At 38.8% G+C, this 19899-nt stretch overlaps 3 protein-coding genes across 3 annotated transcripts; 1 reads left to right on the top strand and 2 right to left on the bottom strand.

Annotated features, from left to right (window-relative positions):
• Positions 1-30: 30 nt before the first annotated feature.
• On the bottom strand, positions 31-4324 carry LOC137920232 (sulfhydryl oxidase 1-like). The gene is made up of 2 exons (XM_068763510.1): positions 2515-4324; positions 31-197 (listed from the first exon to the last, which is right to left on the bottom strand). Exons 1-2 carry the CDS (start codon positions 4215-4217, stop codon positions 182-184), a joined length of 1719 nt encoding a protein of 572 aa, XP_068619611.1. The 5' UTR covers positions 4218-4324; the 3' UTR covers positions 31-181.
• Positions 4325-6998: 2674 nt separating this feature from the next.
• LOC137919777 (ubiquitin carboxyl-terminal hydrolase 38-like) lies at positions 6999-16991 on the bottom strand. The gene is made up of 12 exons (XM_068762967.1): positions 16943-16991; positions 16574-16738; positions 15279-15431; positions 14534-14757; positions 13556-13711; positions 12843-13013; positions 12160-12335; positions 11605-11787; positions 9636-9737; positions 8677-8747; positions 7942-8320; positions 6999-7395 (listed from the first exon to the last, which is right to left on the bottom strand). The coding sequence occupies exons 1-12, from the start codon at positions 16989-16991 to the stop codon at positions 7035-7037; spliced, it is 2190 nt and encodes a 729-aa protein (XP_068619068.1). The 3' UTR covers positions 6999-7034.
• A 113-nt stretch (positions 16992-17104) lies between these two features.
• Positions 17105-17563, top strand: LOC137919769 (uncharacterized). The gene has a single exon (XM_068762954.1). The coding sequence runs from the start codon at positions 17105-17107 to the stop codon at positions 17561-17563; it is 459 nt and encodes a 152-aa protein (XP_068619055.1).
• Positions 17564-19899: the final 2336 nt, after the last annotated feature.

Raw genomic sequence — 19899 nt, 5'->3', positions numbered from 1 at the left:
CACGCGGGGGACAGAGGAATGAATCAGCGATTGACAATGACAATAGATTTATTTGTGGGAAGGAAACAACACAACCGATGGTTAATAAACGTGAGGTGCGGGTCGCAGGGGTCGCGCGGGGCGGCACGTCTCTTGCGGGGGTCGTCGCGCCCGTGGCCCGGCGGCTTCACGCCAGCAGCTGTCACGCCGTGAGGTACCTGCAAGCAGCGAAAACGTTACCGCGCCCACACACCAGCCCCCGTCGATCACTATATCAGACTAGATCACGACCAAATGTTCACTGAAACATACACAAGTATTTCTGATTGATTTTATTTATGCAAAACTAATAATATTAATATTTGTGATAAAGTTTGCTTATCAACATTAGCGCGGCGGGGCGGGTGTCGCGTCACGAATTGAATTCATATTCGAAATGAAATCTAATCGGATTAGCGTCGCTCGAGCGAAGCGCACCCGCCAGCTATGCAGAAGTCAAATTTGCGCCACGCGCGCCCCGCTACGCCAATGTTCACTCGCACTGTTCTACTGTTAGAGTCTGCGAAATTAAGGATAACATGCTCAAAGCAGATTATTCACGGAAGTTAGGAGGAAGCTGTAGGAAGCAAGCGCGCGATGGACATGCGTGCGACCGAGCTGGAGCACATCGAGCTGCAAGGAATGCGTATCCGCGGACGGCCCGGCCCCTCCTGTCACCGAGCACAAACAGGCGTAACGCGACTGCACCATGATCGTATTTAAATGGGAAGAAACCGTGGTGCCGCCAGCGACCCTCCACCACAACCAGATGTGTAGTCGAAGTTGAACTAACCTCAGGCTAGCCGCGAGTGCGCCCGCCCGCGCCGCGCAACTTGACGGGTGCTGTTATGTCATACGAGGTCGTTATCTAGAGTAAAACAATATACACAACACTTTCGGCGACAAATAGATGTTTAATGTGTGTTCAACAACGGGGAGTAACTAAATCCTAAATGTAATCGATGCTACTTTTGTTTGCGGACGGACAGACACTGTGTCCAGCTGTCTCCAAATTCCTAACTTTATACTGTCACCGGAGGCCGCGACCGCGCGCATCGCGTGGCGGCAGGGACCGCGGCCAAATTCTCACGCTCGTTGAACGGGAACTCCCATCAATAGAGGCGCTCTAACGATTGTAATAATAAATAAGCACTAAGTAAAACTAAAACAGGACAGGAATATTACAGTAAATAACATTATCAAAGTTGGCCCGCGTTATTCGAATTGATTGAATTATATAAACGATATAAAATGCTGCAGTAGGAATACGACTAGCGCACGCAGGGAATGGGCGACGGTGTGCTCGACGGCGCCGAGCGGGCCGGTACGCGGTGGTTCGTAGTCGAAACAATTTGTACTATTGAACATACACTTATTTAAAGTCGGCCGTAAAGACTCCCCGCGGACGGCGCGTCTAAAACCAGTTTAAACATCGCGCGGCCATGGACGAGGAACAGTCTGCTCGGCCCCGTGCACCAGCGACACCGCAGGGGCCGGGTCGCGTGCACCGCAGAGCATTAAACACAATTACACATGTATACACAACAAGTCTGCACTTACAATATATCTACAGCAATATCACAATAGCTTTAGAATAGCATCATCATAAATTTAAACAGTAGTCAAAGGAACAACGTATTCTCATATAACTCTAGTTTCATGGCCCAGCGGTGGACTACAACATGTACGCGGCGCGATGCTGCAGACGTCACCTCAATGTCATACTGAACCATGCAAAAATCATAAAAAATGTTTAAATTGGCCCATCATTAGTTAATGAAACAGTTTGGAATGTTTTAAAAATGTTACCTGAAAATCATTAACAAAAACAATTTTGAATATGGCTTCTAGAAGTTGCCCTTGTAATAACACCATTTCCAATAATATTTTTCTTGTTTATTTTCCTTTTAATAAAATTAGTGAGATGCAAATCAATGCATTGTCTTTTTTGATTGAGGTTGAAAATTTTTAAAACATTTTTCCAGTCAAACATAAAAACATTCTTAAACTAAGAATTAACACACTTTAACATTTACAGCCTATAAATTAAAAAAATCAAACATTAAATAAAAATTTAAAACATACAACTTTTTCAATATTATTTGATGGAACATTAGTATGAGAACAAGTGGTAGTCTACAAGGATTGTTAACAATCCTAAAAGGTGCTGCCTCACATATAGTAACAACTGTAACAACATCCAGTGGTTCCCTCTGAATCAAATTCAAAGGACCGAAAGGTTATCTGCTCCCGTAAAATATAACAACACTTGCAGCAATAGGTCCAGAGTAAACATGACATTAGTGAACAAATGTAATTGTGAAACAGACATGTCTCAATCAAATTTTATGGAGGTTAGCAAAGTGTGGTGGCATTGTCAGTGCGAGCCAGTGTTATGCTCTAACCCAGCCATGCTTGCATCGACGTTTTCTGTGAAAACGCTTGCTAATGAAAAACTTAATGACTAGAATAAGAATAATAAAAGACAATATGTACAAGAGGCTCAACATCCCAATATCCAGGTCTGAGAGTGGACTCGCTGGCATGCTGGACCTCTCCACTCTCCCACCATCTTGTATAGTTTCTGGTCCATACACTCGCCGTAGATACTGAAAAACAGCCGGCAAATTCCAAGCACCTCTACTGAGCCTGCACTCAGGACATCTAGATGCACTAGGAAACTGAATTTTAGGATGTTCCGGATCCTCAGTAAAATCACCAGCCAATCTTAAATTCACTTCATTGTGAGAAATCCACAACCACAACACAGCTTTGTCATTTTCTTTAACATCAAAAAGCCTGTTCCTTGCTGCCATTGCTTGGAAATGCTCAGCACATTCAGTGCAGCCAAAGAAGTGTTTCACATATCCATGCATGGCCTTCAATACATTAGGTCCTTCAGTGCCTGGCTTTAATGCCGCATGGACTGTCAGGGTGTGGAACAATGTCCAGAGGCCACATGTGTAGCCCCTGTACTTTGGCAGACTGCCTTTACAACCCACATATTCTAAATCTGTTGAGTACACTGGTGCATGTGTAATTTCCAATCTCTTCACCAAATTGTATATGTCACCACCGCTCCATTCCTCTTTTGTTCGTAAAGTTTCTGCTAGGCTTGCCACATAGCTCCTGAGGTTCCCTCTAAATGGGAATGCAACTAATAGCACATCTAAAAAGTTTAAAAGTGCCTGAAGTGGTTCATTTTTCAGTATTTTGTGCCTTGTAATTTCAGTGTGAAAACTTGTTTTTAATGTTTTTTCTAAATCATTATAGTATGTAGTATCAGATTTGGACAGCATCGACTTCTCTTGAGAGTTTGTAATGAAGTCATTTTCTCTTGTACTCACTTCACGGTTAGGGAACACATAATTTTTAGATTTTAAGAATGTATTAACAGCTTTTAACAAATTCTGCTTTGTAGGTATCTTTGGTGTGAGAGGTGTGGCTTCCAATGTAGATCTTACAGCAACCAGGCCTGGAAAATGTGTAACACCTGCCACATTGGCCAGTTCACAATTGTCATGTACTCTTTTAACATTAATATGCTTATAGTCACTAATATCTAAGATGAGTTCCGAGCCGACTGTGGAGTTGGCATTTTCAAACACTAGAAATGTGTAAACGGCGTCAACGGGCGCATCACCCAAGGCAGCGGCGTATGTGGCGTAAGAGGCTATCCCTAGCGGCGGCATGGAGGCCAACCGGCCCCTGCTTTGCTCCGATTGTAGTTTTAAGACGAGTTGCGATTTCAACTTGTCAGCAGAGTCTGAAGATTGAAATCGGTCTCCAACGTTCGTGTTACCCTTGACATAATTTTCGTGGAGATATCGAAAGGATGGATAGGCCATTATTTCAAACTGTCGGCAAATCTCATTGTTTTCGTCTATCGAACAGTCGAGAACTGCGAGCTCGACGACATTTTTCCACGGGACAATCTCTTCTGCAAGGCTCTTGAATTTGGGGGCAAAGGCTCTGCAGTGCCCGCAGTAACTGTTATAAAACTCCACTAGCAGCGCGTGTCTCTGACCGTACACTTTGCGGTCAAAATTTTTATGAGTTAATATTATAACATGATCCGACTTACTGTACAAGCCCTGCTCATCGACGTCGCCACTGTCTGCAATGGCCGCACCTTTCACTGGCGCATTTAAAGCGATCGCGCATTGTATGAGTAAAAGCCAACGACTCATTGTAAACATTAAAATCGTAAGTATAACATACAACAAGCACGGGCGCGCTTTGATACACGAACGTGATACACCTATGAGGTAACACCGCACAATAAATACGTTGCACCTACTACTACTGGCTAAGCCTACGCTGTCACATTGTCACAGGTGACAGCCGGAGTTGCCCTATGACATAGGGCCTATGTCTCTACTGATTGCAAACATTAACAATACTAAAATAGGTAAGATCAAGGGCAATCCTTAAGTACCCCTAATTTATAAAAATGTGATAAAAATCTATTTATTATAAATAATTTCTAACTTATTTGATACTTATAACATTTATAATTGTAAATAAGTAATCTATTATTTGACATTGTTTCTGTGATTACTTTAAAAGTAAGGATTAAACATTAGACACTCGTTGACACGGATTGCATGAAAAAAAAAACTATTATTATACTGTAGCAATTGAAATAAATTTTTGAGATTCAAAAATACTTGAAATTTTCAAGTAATAGTTTAACTGTAGACTACGAATTTTAGTTTGTTGAATGGTATGGTATTATTATTTATTTCAGTTGTTTCTGGATAGATCCAAAACCATTTTAAATAGTCGAGTCTTTATGGAACAAATATCCATGTCCAAATAATGGTTAACTATTTATAAGAAATATAGTTAACGTAAAATAAACATAACTATATTTCTTTTATATCTCTAAATTTGCATATATATAAGAACTTACTTTTGAAAATTCCGTCATAATTAAAAAAGTACTTACTTTTAAAAATTGGCAGTTTTTGTTTTATATCAATCAAAAAAATAGTTTTCTAATTCAGATAATAATTATATGCGTAAATATGAGAAAAACTACAAAAAAATCAACAGTAACAAATGTTATGATGAATGTTGACAATATTTTCTAGGCTCCAAAAAGGATATTGTCTTGATGGATATATGTAAAAAGGTTATTAAATCATAAAGTGGTGATAAAGAAACATAGTTTACGACAACGGTTACGATTTCACGAAATTCCAGGTCGAGGGGGGCGTTCTTTAAAAAAAAAACATTCCTCAAACGATACCTCGTATAGGTACAAAACAGAATATTTTTTTGAGCGTGTTAAAAATTACTAAGAGTTTATTTTATTAAAAATGAACCATGCGGTGGACATATAGTTGTTTTGTTACAAATACATACGGCAAGATCTCTTGTTATAAATCACAAAACTACAAGAAAACAAATATTTATAAATGATACACTTACTGATATATGAATATTTGTTTAGTTGCCGTACAGCATCACTATGTTATCCTGATGTCGGTGTGCCTGATGGCATCGTATGCATTACGCTCCATTCACAGTAGACTCTTTCTTGTCTTATAACGCCATTGTCCACGAAAAGTAAAGTAAAACATTGTAACATTAACATGTTATAAAAAGAACAAAAAACAAAATATATATATAATGTTTGGAGTGGGACATTCACTTCTGCCCAAGTGGCATTTGCAGATTTGAGGTAGCAGGGAGCCTAGTCTACGACCTTTCTTGAGATGGCGATGTTTGAAGGCTCTCGGGGGAGACTCGGCGCGGGCGTGTAGTTATTTCCAGGGATTGAGAGGCCGAGGGAGCCCTTGCATCGCTTCGGTGGACGCCTCATAGAGCGACTAAGCCCAAGGGCATCCATGAGGTCATTTCGACTATGGACGGGCTGTCAATCGACGATAATACCCGGCAAGCATTCCGACACAAAGGACACTGAGAGGCCCGAACTTCGACTTTGTTTCGCTAATATCACGAAAAGCGTTAGCGAGAAGCGAGAATAAGCATCTCTTTATTTTAAAATGATTGAGGGTTGGTGTTTCCTGCTCATATACTTGTGATACATTATCCGGCCTCGTTTCCGATGAGGCCGGTTGGTTTTCGAATAGCGGTGCTTATCTCTGTCCTTGTGAACCCTTGACAGCCTATCGAAGGCTATCACTGTATGCAGAACATATGTAAAACATGTAGAGGAGGAAAAAAATAAAAAAACCTGACTTCATTATATCTACACAAAATCAGTGAACTTGAGATTTAACACGTCTGGAAGGGCTCGTTGTATAAGCTGGCTATAGTTGAAGGTCGGTTAACGATGATGCGGCATAGACGATGTTCCACCAGGAGATGGCGCGGAGACTGTTGAAGTCGCAACTGGAAAGTTTGGTTCCACTGGTGCTGGCCCTAGAGCAGGCGGCGACGAGGCAGCAGGTACGTTGAGTTTTGCAGGTTCGGGACCGAGTGGCGAAGGGGAGAGATGCTCCTGAAGAAAGTTGTGTTCTTATCTACTATAATTTCGACAAATGAATGCCGCCAGAGGTATATTACTTTAGGTATAGAAAACTTGCCGTAGATGATGGTTCTCTATCGTAAATGAAATAAAATACTAGTTATTTATGAGACACTATTACGGAATACTTGTATTCGTCAGTTACATGGCTCTTTACACGGCGGCACCTGCTGGGATAATGTCATAAAAAGTTGCCACTGTAATGCAGCGCATAAGTTGTAGACATTCAGCACTACAATTATCACTTCGTATTAAGTGTCGCGTCGGTCGGTGTGAATTAGCAATTGAAAAATAAAATATTTGGGATAAATTGTGGCAGCTACAACGGTAATTTTGACAGACGCCGAATCATGACAGTTATGTTACAAATAGAGTTTATTTACTTTATATCATTTATTATATATTTGAATATCGACTATTCAAATAACACTAGTTATATCATGAGTCGCTGGGCCAAGCTATTATTTTGAGGTAGCTACAATTGGTATGGGTTCCTCCTTTTTGGTCCTGATCTCAATTAGCTCACGTTTAACATTTGCAAGAATTTTACCGGAAGCTCATTATATGTAAGCCTATGGGTCTCCTTCACGTCCGTCCGGCGGTAGAAGAGCACCCTTGGAGTGCTTAAACGACCAAGAGCCTGTAGATAGTCATCACTGACTACGGTCACCTCGTCGTCGTCAAAGGTACACCACGCGTCGTAATTTTTGGCCAATGTGTAGTAGTGGCCAGTCTCAATGGCGACGCCTGTGTGAATTATACACGCGTACAGCGTGTACGTGTTCTCGATCTCCTGATACCAGACCGGCAGGGTCACCGTCATATTGTAGAAGATCTGTCGCACCAGCTTCCTCTGGATCTTAAGTATCGGATCATATCTGTGGCAAGAGAAGATTTACTTGCGTACGTGAACAAAGCCTTTTTATAAAATTAACGAATAGCTACAGCTACAAGTGACAATTTTTTTTCTCTAGAATATAACTTGCTACTTCTATACATGACTAGCTCTCATATAAGATCCTTAAGCTGCTTATGTATCGTAGAAGTGACTAGCTACTACTACATGTGATCAGCTCTCTCTTTGGAAGTTCCTCCAATTTCGTCTTTATTAAGGAGATAACTAGCTACTGCAATCAAAGACCAGTCTCTCATTGAAGGTTTTTTTTGTTTGTTTCGAAGAAGTGTCTAGCTATGTCTAACTATTGCTACGTTTGACTACCTTTTTCTAAAAAGTCCTCGAATTGCATTAATATTGATGAGATGACCAGTTACGACTACGAACGACTAAGTCTCTATGTGAAGCTCCCCGAGTTGAATCTCTGAAGCGTCTAATCATAATTAACTATTAGAACGTATAATTAGCATTAGCTACTAGCTAGGACTAGTTCTTTCCTTAAAGGCCCCTGAGTATTTTGGTGACTCACTTGAAATTATTTAGCCCGACGATCAAGTATTGAGGAGTGGTCTCAAATAACTCGACGCGTACAGCGGGGCGCAGGCCGTTGCACTCGAAGCAGCGGAACATGTCGCCGTCTGTCATCAACGTGGAGCTGCAGTGTAAGTTGATCAGGGATTGGATGCTGTGATGCTCGCCTAAGTCGTCATCGGAGAAGGTCAGCTGCAGATCGCGGATACTGTAGCTTGTTTCAAACGCCTCTTGACAATCGCTGCAGGTCACGCGAATGAGCATTTTGCCTCCGAATATCTGGTCCACGAAGTTATTCTCATCGACGATGCATTGTTCCCTGTTCAGGGGGTCGCTACTGTAGATTATCCGGCCGGGGCGCGCGATGGCTGTCGCATCTGCAGACCAGAATATGAGAGAGTTTCATGCTTACTTAGGGAGGTGATGTAGTGTTCACATGAAAAAAACTCTGTATTACTGGCCACTTTGGCCACAATGCTTTTTGCAGTTAAATTATTGTTGCCCGTCGAATTCAAATTCGAACGCCGAATTGATTTTGTACGCCATCAGTACCTTTGGGTCGAAATTGTAAATCATTTCTGTATATTTGTAACATACTTCTCGTCGATCATGCTTGGTTTTTATTTTACTCACCGCCCAAAAGGACACTTGCAGGTTGGTAATTCACCTCCACCCGGAATATTCAGAGAGCTATGGACAGCGTAAACTGTATTTCAAAAGTTAGAGAACTTACCGCTGTACGGCAACGGCGTTTCGGAACCAATACTGCTGTCACTGCAATCCATCGGCTCTGATGAGTTTTCGCTGCAAATACGTTAAAATAAATTAAGGTATAATACATTGACGTTTCATCAACTAGACAAGAACAGAGACATGTTGACACGTGTCGTCGTGGCCAGTGGTCACCTGTGTGATGTCAATTTTATTATTTCTGTCAGCAGAATTCATAACATTAACCAATTCAGAAGGAAGAAGACTATGCAAAACCACTAGTGCAGAGTTATCTAGACTACCACGGGATCCGGTGGACACCCAACTATATTTGAAATTTTCGTTGCAGCCGAGTTCCAACCACTAATTTTGGAAACACATTAGTTTTTTTTTAAGTAATGGTTTCAGAGATTCATAAAATTTCATTTGCCTACACAGATAGATGAGGTTAGTCAATATTTTAGTAGTTCTCTGTCACAAGCAGATAAATATTGGTGGACCTCCGTTTATAAATTGGGGATTCATATTTTTTATTCACATTAGGTAGGTCCCTGTAGTTTCCCGGAGGCGTCCACCTGGACTAATTTGGGAATTAAAGCACCACTTGATTGTTACGGCATACACTAAATGAAAAGGAACTGAAGTTTAAATGTAAGCGGTGTTGTGACTATTTGCTCCAATAAGCAAATGTTGGTATTTGGGTAGTCTGTTGCAGTGTAACTATTGAACTCCTGATCCCCTTTCATCAAAACCCTTCTCGTCAGCGTCCATTGCATTGAGCTAGAAGTATTTGTCTCGTTACGTTGCTCACACCATAACAAGGACACGTGTGAAGTGTCAGTGTCATATGACAAGGTACAATTGACTATTTACATCTCATTGGTCGCGTGTTGTTGTGTATAATTAGTAGTGGACATCTAAAGTAAAAGACATTGGTTTAACATGCTGGTTATGATGATACGCGAGTGTGATGTGACTCACCTGGGCAACGGTGAGCAGGCGTTTTCCGAGTAATTGTCGTTTGTCGCAAACGATTTTACCATCGTAAGATTTTCGTGAGCGATGAGCAAGTTCAGGAGGTACCTAGAGACAATGACACAAGTTCACAGATATTGACAATTCAGCAAGCCTGAACCTCATGGGACAGTGGAAATGGTTAAGCCGATTGTGAATCCCTAGTTGTCAGATCTATATCATGCATATAGTTTATGAGGACCATGTGACGATAGGATTTCTTAGTAAATCATAATATTCGGATTTAATCTCTTTTTTTTTTTTACTTAGACTCTCTCTGCTACCCAAATGGCCTTAGCAGATTCCTCGGACTTGGGGTAGCCCAAGATCTCTTTTAAAGTAGAAAAACTCGAGGATTCCCTAGAGGATCCTCCGTCCGTGCCGCTACATACTATTGTTTACCGGATTGTGAGGCCGTTGAGCATCTAGAACGTTCTATGGAGTAACACAAGGGGCCTAACCTCGGCTTAACCTAATCACTACTACCATATCGGAGAGCGTTACCACTGGGTAGAGAAATAGCGTAAGAAATTTCAGCAACGCTTCTATTTCGTAAAATCGGGGACTTACGTCCATTTGATCTTGTATTATCTATCCGGCCTGGCTTCAAAGAGTTCGGTTAGTTGTCGAGTGGCGACGATATTTTTTCCCACTTCTTTTCCTATCTAACTCTATGACCCGAGCTATATTATTTACGTTGTTCATGAAAAGTATATATTTTTTTTAATAACTCGTGTACTTGATCGATTCGATCTACTAAAGCGATAAAAATGATTACGACATATGTTTTGTCTGAATCTTTTGATAAATTGATTTTGATGTCATAAAGCGCGTGGACTGTATAAACGGATTAAATAAGTGCAAATGATTGTGGTGATTTAATTATAATTTTACAAAACTACGTAACAATACAATTATACGTAACAATAGACTGACAGAACAAAACGAACATGCAGAAACTGCATCGCGACACTAACTTTCAATATGGAAAGTATAAAAAAGAAAATATGAAGAGGTTTTTAATGACCGAGTCTGCCGTAAACATTTAATCATATTTAAAAAACAGTTTGAAACGAAGCAAATTAACAACATATGTGGAGTGAAACTTTTAAAACTGTTGTCTTAGTACTGTCTGCTTATGTTACTGTTGTCATATATTGACTATGCTACTGTCATAATCAAAGGTAGCAGGTAAACAAAGTATAACATACATGACGGCGCAGTCACCTCGTTGTGCTGTCAAAGTCAACGTCAAGGGTGACTTTGCAGTTACGTGTTTATGGCAGCGTGGCGGCCATTTTCAATCGGGGAAGTTTTTGAAGGGAGGGTCGCAATGTCTGAATCATACACATGATTACTCACCCACACCCACCTGACATGGATTTCGATGAAGGCCTTCCTGCGCTTATATATATATATATATATATACATATATATATACATATATATATATATATACATATATATATATATATATATATATATATATATATATATATTAAAAACTTTTATGTTAAACGGTTTTTTGATACCCATATTGAGGGGGTTAAGGAAAAATACGTAATCCGCCATTTTGTATCGGCGGCCATCTTAGATTTATAATGTTATTGATTTTATTATATTGTATTGTCATCTAAATTAAAAGTGTGTACCAAATTTCAGATCAATCTGACAAAGGGAAGGTGCTTAAATTTCAATTTCCAATTTTGATCCAAATGAATTCCGTACGGGTCGAATTAAATAAATCCGTTTATATATATATATATATATATATATATATATATATATATATATATATATATATATATATATATATATATGTATATATATATATATATATATATATATGATTTTTTTACTTAAACTCCCGATAGCCTCGCGGTGTTTAAAATGATTAAACAATGTGAAATAATTAATAAATATTAGCGAAACTTACAGGAGGTATTCGAAGCAGTCTTGTTCTTCATTGTGTCGAAAAGACGGCGGCTTAGTCGCCTTGTACACTTTTATGGGATCGATAACGCTCGATACAGGATCATGCAACATCTTGACGAAAAGTTCGCCTAGTGGCAACCAGTACGGGCGATCGCACCTGTTTTTCACCACGTGGCTGCTGAAACTGAGAAAAGTTCGACGTCTACAACAACTCACAACGAAAAACAAAAAATAATATAACGTAATCTGAAAGTTGGGGTGATATTTATTAGATATAATTTAAAAGTTCGAAGCGAATCTAAAAAATCGCTCAATCTCATTAGCAGATTCGGAAATGAAATTGAATTGCCTTTTTTTCGTGTCACTAACAATTTTTTTTTAGATTTTATACAAGTGTACTACTTAATTATTCATGTAATTATTTAGATTTATTGTTGTACCCACGTTTTGAGAGCATTTGTTTATTCATTTATTCCGCTAAAAACTTATATACACGCGCACAAAATGACATTTGATGCGATCCGGCACGGACTTATGTGTTATTAAATGCACTTACAGATTGTTCGCTAACAGCGCCTGCAATACGCTATTCATATAGCATGTTGTCCCCAAATTTTTTAGGCCTGTCACCTTCTTCGGCGATTGGAAGATCGGGACGATGCCGTCTGACCATGGCGGCATGTGGAGGTAGTAGTTGCTTGGCATAGCCACGCGTTGCTCCAAACACGCAATCTGTTTCCATCAATCACACACTTCATCATCAGTCTACATTCAGGCTCCCCCCTACCTCGGGATACGCTCATGAATGGCCACGAATGCTTCGTGCTCTGTTGCCATTGAACTGCCTATCCAAGGAGTAGCAGAAAAAGCGGAAAAAAAAAACATAATTTATGGCACAAGGTATACGCATGTACAATAAAATTATATAAACAATTTCAGATCTGCCACTGGTGATATATAAAATATTTAAAACATGTTATAGAAAAAAAAGCATATAACTCTATCTTATAATACCGATATTTTAAGTTGATTGACGATAAGAAATTGCCTGTAACAGCATATTTGAATAAAGAACATTTTGATTTTGATCTTTGGGGGGAGGCCTAGGCCTTGAAGTGGGCGTTTATCTACTGATATACTAATGAAACCGCGTGTCTCCCCCCGCTTTTTTGAGGCAAAGATCACCTTGTCATTTAGCCTTATTATGTAAAAAAAAAGCAACCTTGTAAGCCAACTTACAATGTCTGCGTAGTACTCCGTAAACGGAATGAAATCTGTCTCAACGATTGCTTTCTGGCCGCACTCGACCATGTACTTTGTCAAGTCGACAACGTTCTGCAACAGCTTCTGACACCACGGTCTTCTATCCGCAGCCAGTTCGTCCAGTACTTCGCACACGTAGAGAGCAATCTATGGCAGAAGTCAAGTATGAGCTGGTCGGAAGTGTTTAAATGTCTCTGTTAGGGGTACTAATGTTTATTGCATAAATCCTGAGGAATGTCAAAAAACACTCCTTACCTTGATATTTATCAGCATCCACGACTATTATGCTTATAATTTAAGATATAATTTAAATTTAAATTAAAGAAGTAAACCTCGGCGTCTAAATAAGTTGTAAAAACAACATCTGTCCATAATAATGCAAGGAAAAACCAGCTAATATCAGTAAAACATGAGTAGTGAGGAGGTGTTAGGATATAATGAAACAAAAATGTCTTATACCGTATAGTGTCACAATGATAGTTTAATCACATTATTGTAATGTAATCACAAATCTTGCAGTGCGCAATGCGTACAAACAAGTTTTGCAAACGTATATTATCATTGTGTATTTTCAATAAGAAGTTATTCATCGGGAGCTAGTTACAAATAACTTTGGTGCGCATTTTCGGAACGTATTCAATGCAAGGTGTGTGGTAATGCTATGGATACTAAACGTAACGATAGTTTACCTCCATGAAAGCCTTCCTGCGATTCCGAAGCGACGCCATCACGTATAAAATAACGTCATTAATGGATTGTACTGGATTCAGATCCAACAAGGACTTGAACATGCTCGACAGGTGTTTCAGGCCCACTTTGATTAGAATCTTAAATTGTTTTTTCTCCTAAAAGTATCAATATGTACAGTTATTTTAAATAAAAAAATAATTCATGTGGTATTCTTATGACGTTAAAAAAACTGCAGTTGACCAATGGAATATATTCCCTTCAAACATGTCAGTTAACCTAAACGCAATTCAGGCATTCTATTTTGATATACAACCTTCATTTGACATGAATAATTTCACTAAATGTTTTGCCTAAACACACTTTTGGCTCTGAAATTTAATCATTCCTTAGAATTACTGTAAAATAAAACGTAAGTTGAACCGATAGTGTTAGGCAATTCGCAGAGCAGGAGCGACGATCTTACCCCAGAGCTCGGCATTACCTAATCTTTACTGACATCTCGGCCGACTGAAATATCATAGACTGATATGATTCCTTCATTTAACGGCGAGGTGCGTCGTCTAAAGCTCCTGCAACGCTCTTCCAACTGCCCCATGAACCTATAAAGTAGATGCCTCCAGCAGACAGCACCAGTAACAAAAGAAACTGATAGTCAGTTTCTTATGTTTACTCCGTGGATCACTTCTTGGAAAGCACATTTCCACTTCAAACTTGAAACGAAGACAAGGGCGCAGGTTTTGTTCAATAAAATATAATCAAAGTCTCTTTCATAGTCTGCTATAAATTGAATCGCAAAGTTAATTAGTCGATGACTCTCTTTCATTTTAACAACATCTCATCTCGCTTGTACAACCTAATTAAGTTTTCACATTGTTCGAACAAAAATCACAAATTAATTCTGTTAAGAGTGTTATATTTATTATTCGTTTAATATACTCTACATAGATGATGTTTCAAGCAGGCGTGAGTGAACCAACCTCCAGAATTTTGATGAAGGCGAGAAGCCAATCCCCCAGGGCAGCCGTAGGCCGCCATTCATATGTCCAGCGCATGAAGTAGTTTAGGGCGTCGTGGTGTTTACGGTCGGCATTGGCCTCATCCTCCTCCTGCAGCATATTCCTAACGGCCTCCAAAATCTGCTCGTTGCTCATGGCATTGCACACCACGAGCGCGGCCGAAGCGACGACGTTGACCTTGTGTTCTGTATCGGAACAAATTAATTTGGAACTTTCTTTTAGTCTCACATGTTTACCACAGACATTTTAATTAATCGACAAAAAATGATGAAACGTGTGTTACCCGATTGATTCTCAACTGTAACTGGTGTTAGAATCCTTAGTGTTCTTACAGAAAACGTGGTTCACGTTACAGTGTCATATAAACTGCGTACATTTGTTCGTGCAGTTTGTTCAGTTTACACTACTGGTAACTCAATATTGAAAGTTCTAACAGAAAGGCCGTATTAATGGTGGCTCACCCAAAAATATTAGGCGGTATGTACCATGAGCTGCAGCTATATATATACGTATATATGAATGTGGTCATGACACCTAGCATTGGCGAAACGACGCAAAAAGGAGCAGGAAGGATTCAAACGCAACGTAACATGAAGTGGTACAAAGCATCTGCCGTTTTAGGGTAGAAGTGTATGGTGACTAAAAAAATAACAGTACCTAATTGCACGGGCAAGTAAGATAAAAACAAATAAAGATTTTTACATACTCGGATCCGAAGTCATAGCATAGATCGTCTTCAAAACGGTGGCTATGACCTCCCCGCGCCGGACGGAGTCCTCGGTGGTCACAGTGCGGAGAAGGAACTCCTCCGCGGCCGACACCGTTTCTAGGAGGTCTGGCACATCTGGCGCAGTGTAACCTAGAAATAATATTATAGTTCGATAAACAAAATGAAATTGAATTGACGTTACGTAAGTGCTTTTACATACGAATAAGTGCGACCTAAATTTTAATTAAAGGTCGTTGAAAAATGCAAGTTACTGGCCGCTTCCAACCGGGCCATGTCCAGCGGAAGACTTTCTTCGTCTGGTATGATGATAATGATAATGATTGATTTTTTCTCATCCTTCTTAATACCTTTCATTCCCTTTTTTTTCCCTTGACAATTTATTGCATTTCTTTTCTTACGTTTTCTTTCAAATTTACATATTCTTTTATTAATATTTATTTATTATTGATTTTTACATTTATTTGTCTTCGTTTAATATCAATATTATTTAGTTTCTTTATTATCTATGTAACAGTTTATTAAATTAAACCTTATAATCAAGTTCGTAAATTTCATCAACTTTGAAATACAATTTTCATGTTAAAAACGTTAGAACAAAATTTTATAAATAGAGAAAATATCGTTGTTGAAAAAACAATAATTAGAAATAATTCCGTTAAGGCTTTGTTACAGCTGATCACTCTAATCTATCTCTGAAATATTAGACTGATTTCTCTACACTGTTCTAAATTATCACAAAATAAATAAAAATGTAGTACTTGATGTATAAATGTGACAAAAAACTTAATCAGGAAGCGGGCCGCTTCTTTCCGGTACTTTATAGAAAATCTGTTGGGTCCCGGACGTGATCTGACCGAGATCATGGTAATGAGCATACAATATCCCAGTAAAACCTCAGAAATTCAACTTGTCTTTAATTTAAGCACATTTACATAACATAACCCGTCTGATAATGTAGCATATTAAAAAAAACCTCAAGTAACTTTAAAAAACATCATTCAATATAACATACAGCTTCGTAGAATAAAATCATTTACCAGTGTAACAAGTATTAACAGAATAAAACATTAAGCATTCGTTATGTTATTTAATTGTTTTATTAATCTACTTAACAACTCCCTGAGATATACACAATCTCCCACATTAAGTTTTAAATATATCTATGTATACATTCGTAATGCGTTAAAATAGTTTTTATTTGTGGGACACTTAAAATAGTTGCTATTGAAAAAATCTGGAAAGTTCTGCACAGGACTGAAAGCTGAACTCACCCAGGGAATAGACAAGGTTCTTGCAGAGTTCCATGAGATTATAGAGTGTTGGTACGAACACCGGTTCCTCGTTAAGAAACTGGATATATAAGACCAAGGTTTTCAGCTCTTCTTGTAGCTGATACGGTTCAAACTCTTCAAGGCTCTCCTCCTCAACGTCTTGATCTGCGACAAGGATGAAAAATATTAAAAATTTTTTTTTTTCATATTTAATATCCTCTTTTTAGTGCTGATACAACTATATGGAAGGAATATAGGAATATGGTATTATTGTTAAGTAATGTTTGGCATAAATTTAAGAAACTGGAGGTAATTTTTTTTAAACAGTAATAAATAGTTTTAGAGAAAGATGAAAAAAAAATAACTTACCGATAGATTCCGATGAGATGTAAAATATTGGTGTCCGGGGGTAAGACATCCCAACTGATGAATTTGACAAAGGTGATGTACATGTCGTAGGTAACTTAGGAAACTTAAATGCCTCAGATAACGCAGGTGACGCAGGTGCTACAAGTAAAGTAGGTGATGCAGATGGCGCAGGTGATGCAGATGGCGCAGGAGCCGCAGATGCCGCAGGTGACGTTTGTGATGCAGGTGCCACACAGGACGAAGGTATCGAAAATAACGGTAATAACACAGGTGATGCAGATGGCGCAGGTGATGCAGATGGCGCAGGTGCCGCAGATGCCGAAGGTGAGGCAGGTGACGTTGATGATGCAGGTGCCGCACATGACAAAGGTGTCGAAAATAACGGTAATAACACAGGTGATGCAGTTGGCGCAGGTGCCGCAGATGTCGGAGGTGAGGCAGGTGACCTTGGTGATGCAGATGCTACACATGACGAAGGTGTCAACAATAACGGTAATAACGCAGGTGATGCAGTTGGCGCAGGTGCCGCAGATGCCGGAGGTGAGGCAGGTGACCTTGGTGATGCAGATGCTGCACATGACGAAGGTGTCAACAATAACGGTAATAACGCAGGTGATGTAACTAACCCAAACCCAAACCCTGGCTCAAATGGTGCAGATGATGCACTCAACACAGTTAACGCAGGCGACGCAGATGACATAGATGATGCCGCAGATGCCACATATGACGCAGATGACTCAAGTAACGCAGATTGCCCATGGGACGCAAATGGCCCATGGGGCGCAGATGGCTCATGGTACGCAGATGAGGCGGGTAAAAAAGATGGCGTAGGTGAGGCAGCTGCCGTAAATGGTCCACGTGGTGTTGGAGATAACGTTGATGACGTAGATGATTTAGATGTATTTCGATCCATAATCAACTTTAAACGGTTCAGATATTAAAAAAGCTTGATAATGACGGCACAGTGATCACCCGACCGCTCTAATATAACCCTAACCGAATATCAACCGATTATATAAAACCACGACTGTCTTCTTCGAAAGCAAGGCGCCGACTAGTTGGTTATGGTGCTTAGTGACACAGGTTTAGCACAAACGTCGGTAGATGTAGAAAAATTACACGCGTCCGGCCGCGTCACATTTAGCATTCCATAGACTCTTTTTCCAACTACCCAATATCTACGTCTTTTTAATTTTCGTCATGATTTTACTTTTTTGTTATTTTAATTTGTATCAATCACAGTGATTTATTCTTTGCGTTTACTGAGCGTAGATAGTTAGGAGAGGAATTCTCGCTATTCCATCGATATTTAATTTTGATTGTCGAAATTTGAGTCGGTGACAATAAATTAGACAATAATTATTTTATAAATAAATATTTCTTACATATAAAGGAATATTTGAAAACTTATCACACCTATTTATCTTATTAAATTATTAATTTTGCTATTAATTATAAAACGCTATCTGTATTTTTAATTACGGTTTTTAACTTAGTAAGGACATGTCAAACAGCGCCATCAATTTAACAACTACTACTGAGTGATAAATCCCAATACTGCACCAATTTCAGATTTATATACGTTTACTAATTAACATTCACATACAATAAAGTAATTGTTTGTAATAATTAAAATTAAAAGTTATTATATGTTAAATATTGACACATACAAAGTTCTAGAATTTATAGTTTCGAATTATTAATTTAAAAAATGTCAACACAAAGAGAAAAAAGAATGTCAAATTATTAAGAAATACGACATGGAGACTATTTGGTATGTTCTATTATCCGTAGCTGTAAAATAATTAGAATTTAGAAACGTCCGTTAGATCTGGCGATCGAAGCGTCCGCCACGGAACCTGATCAATGGCCTAAGTCTAATTACACTGTAGGCGTGCGGCAAGTTCACCTAGAAACAAAGAATGTTGTATGTAATTCACAACTTTGTTGTATTGCAGTTTTATAAGATAAAATACAGTATATATATAATACAAGACAATCACAAAATGCAGAATTTGATATAATTCTAAACGAAAGCAGTGAGAATAATTGAAAACGAGGAAAAAAAACATGAAAATTTAACACAGTAGTTAGACAAAGAAGGATCACTAACAATTAAAACTAAACTTAATAAATCAGATTTTCCAGTGACAACTAAAGAAAAAACTGTTTGTTATGGGCTAAACGTCCCGTATTAACAACGACATGAACAACTACATGTTGGGGCAGATCAACTTACAGTTGAATTGCAGGTGTGACTCTCGATCATAGTTATATGTTGATTAACAAAGGCGATACAAGTGCCGACTCCACTATCACCAGAGTGCACTAATTGTTCTCTGCCCTTTCAAAGTACTGCGACTGATAAGTATTATGAAGGATCTGATAAACCACTTTAGGAAAAGCATCAGTGTCATATGATGAGTTAGTTACTTTCTTATGTGAATGTGAAGCTATAATGAATGGGCAACCTCTAACATATATTAATGATGATAACAATAATTGTTTAGAGCCATTGACCCCTGCTCTTTTCATTCAACCCACATACCATACCAACACAATGGATTTAGATTATATTGACACAAAAAGTTTGAACAAAAGATTACAATATATCTACTAGTGTTAAAAGAACAATTAAAAGTCAGTAACAGGAAAGAATATCTGACTTTATTGATTCAAAAAGGAAAAGAAATTAAGGATGATTTAAAAAATAGAGATGTCATTTTAGTGGAGATGGACAAGAAAAGAATTTGATGGCTGTTAAGTGTAGTGCTAGATCTGTTCACAGCTAGAGATGGGGTGGAGAGAACGGCGCGAATTAGGAGTGTTTCGGATATGAAAATCCGCCCTATTCAGAGATTATAGAAATACATTAGAATTGTCTAGTCCAACAGTTAACATTTTTTTATTTACTAATAAGACAAAGAGCCCAAAACAAAATGGGGACGAACATACAA

The sequence above is a fragment of the Battus philenor genome, unplaced genomic scaffold (genome assembly GCF_028537555.1).
Source record: "Battus philenor isolate CCGP_79_NKW_IND1 unplaced genomic scaffold, ilBatPhil1.0.hap1 SCAF_1, whole genome shotgun sequence".
NCBI lineage: Eukaryota > Metazoa > Arthropoda > Insecta > Lepidoptera > Papilionidae > Battus > Battus philenor.
Note: the sequence above shows the minus strand (reverse complement) of the source record. Positions and strands in the feature narration are given on the sequence as shown.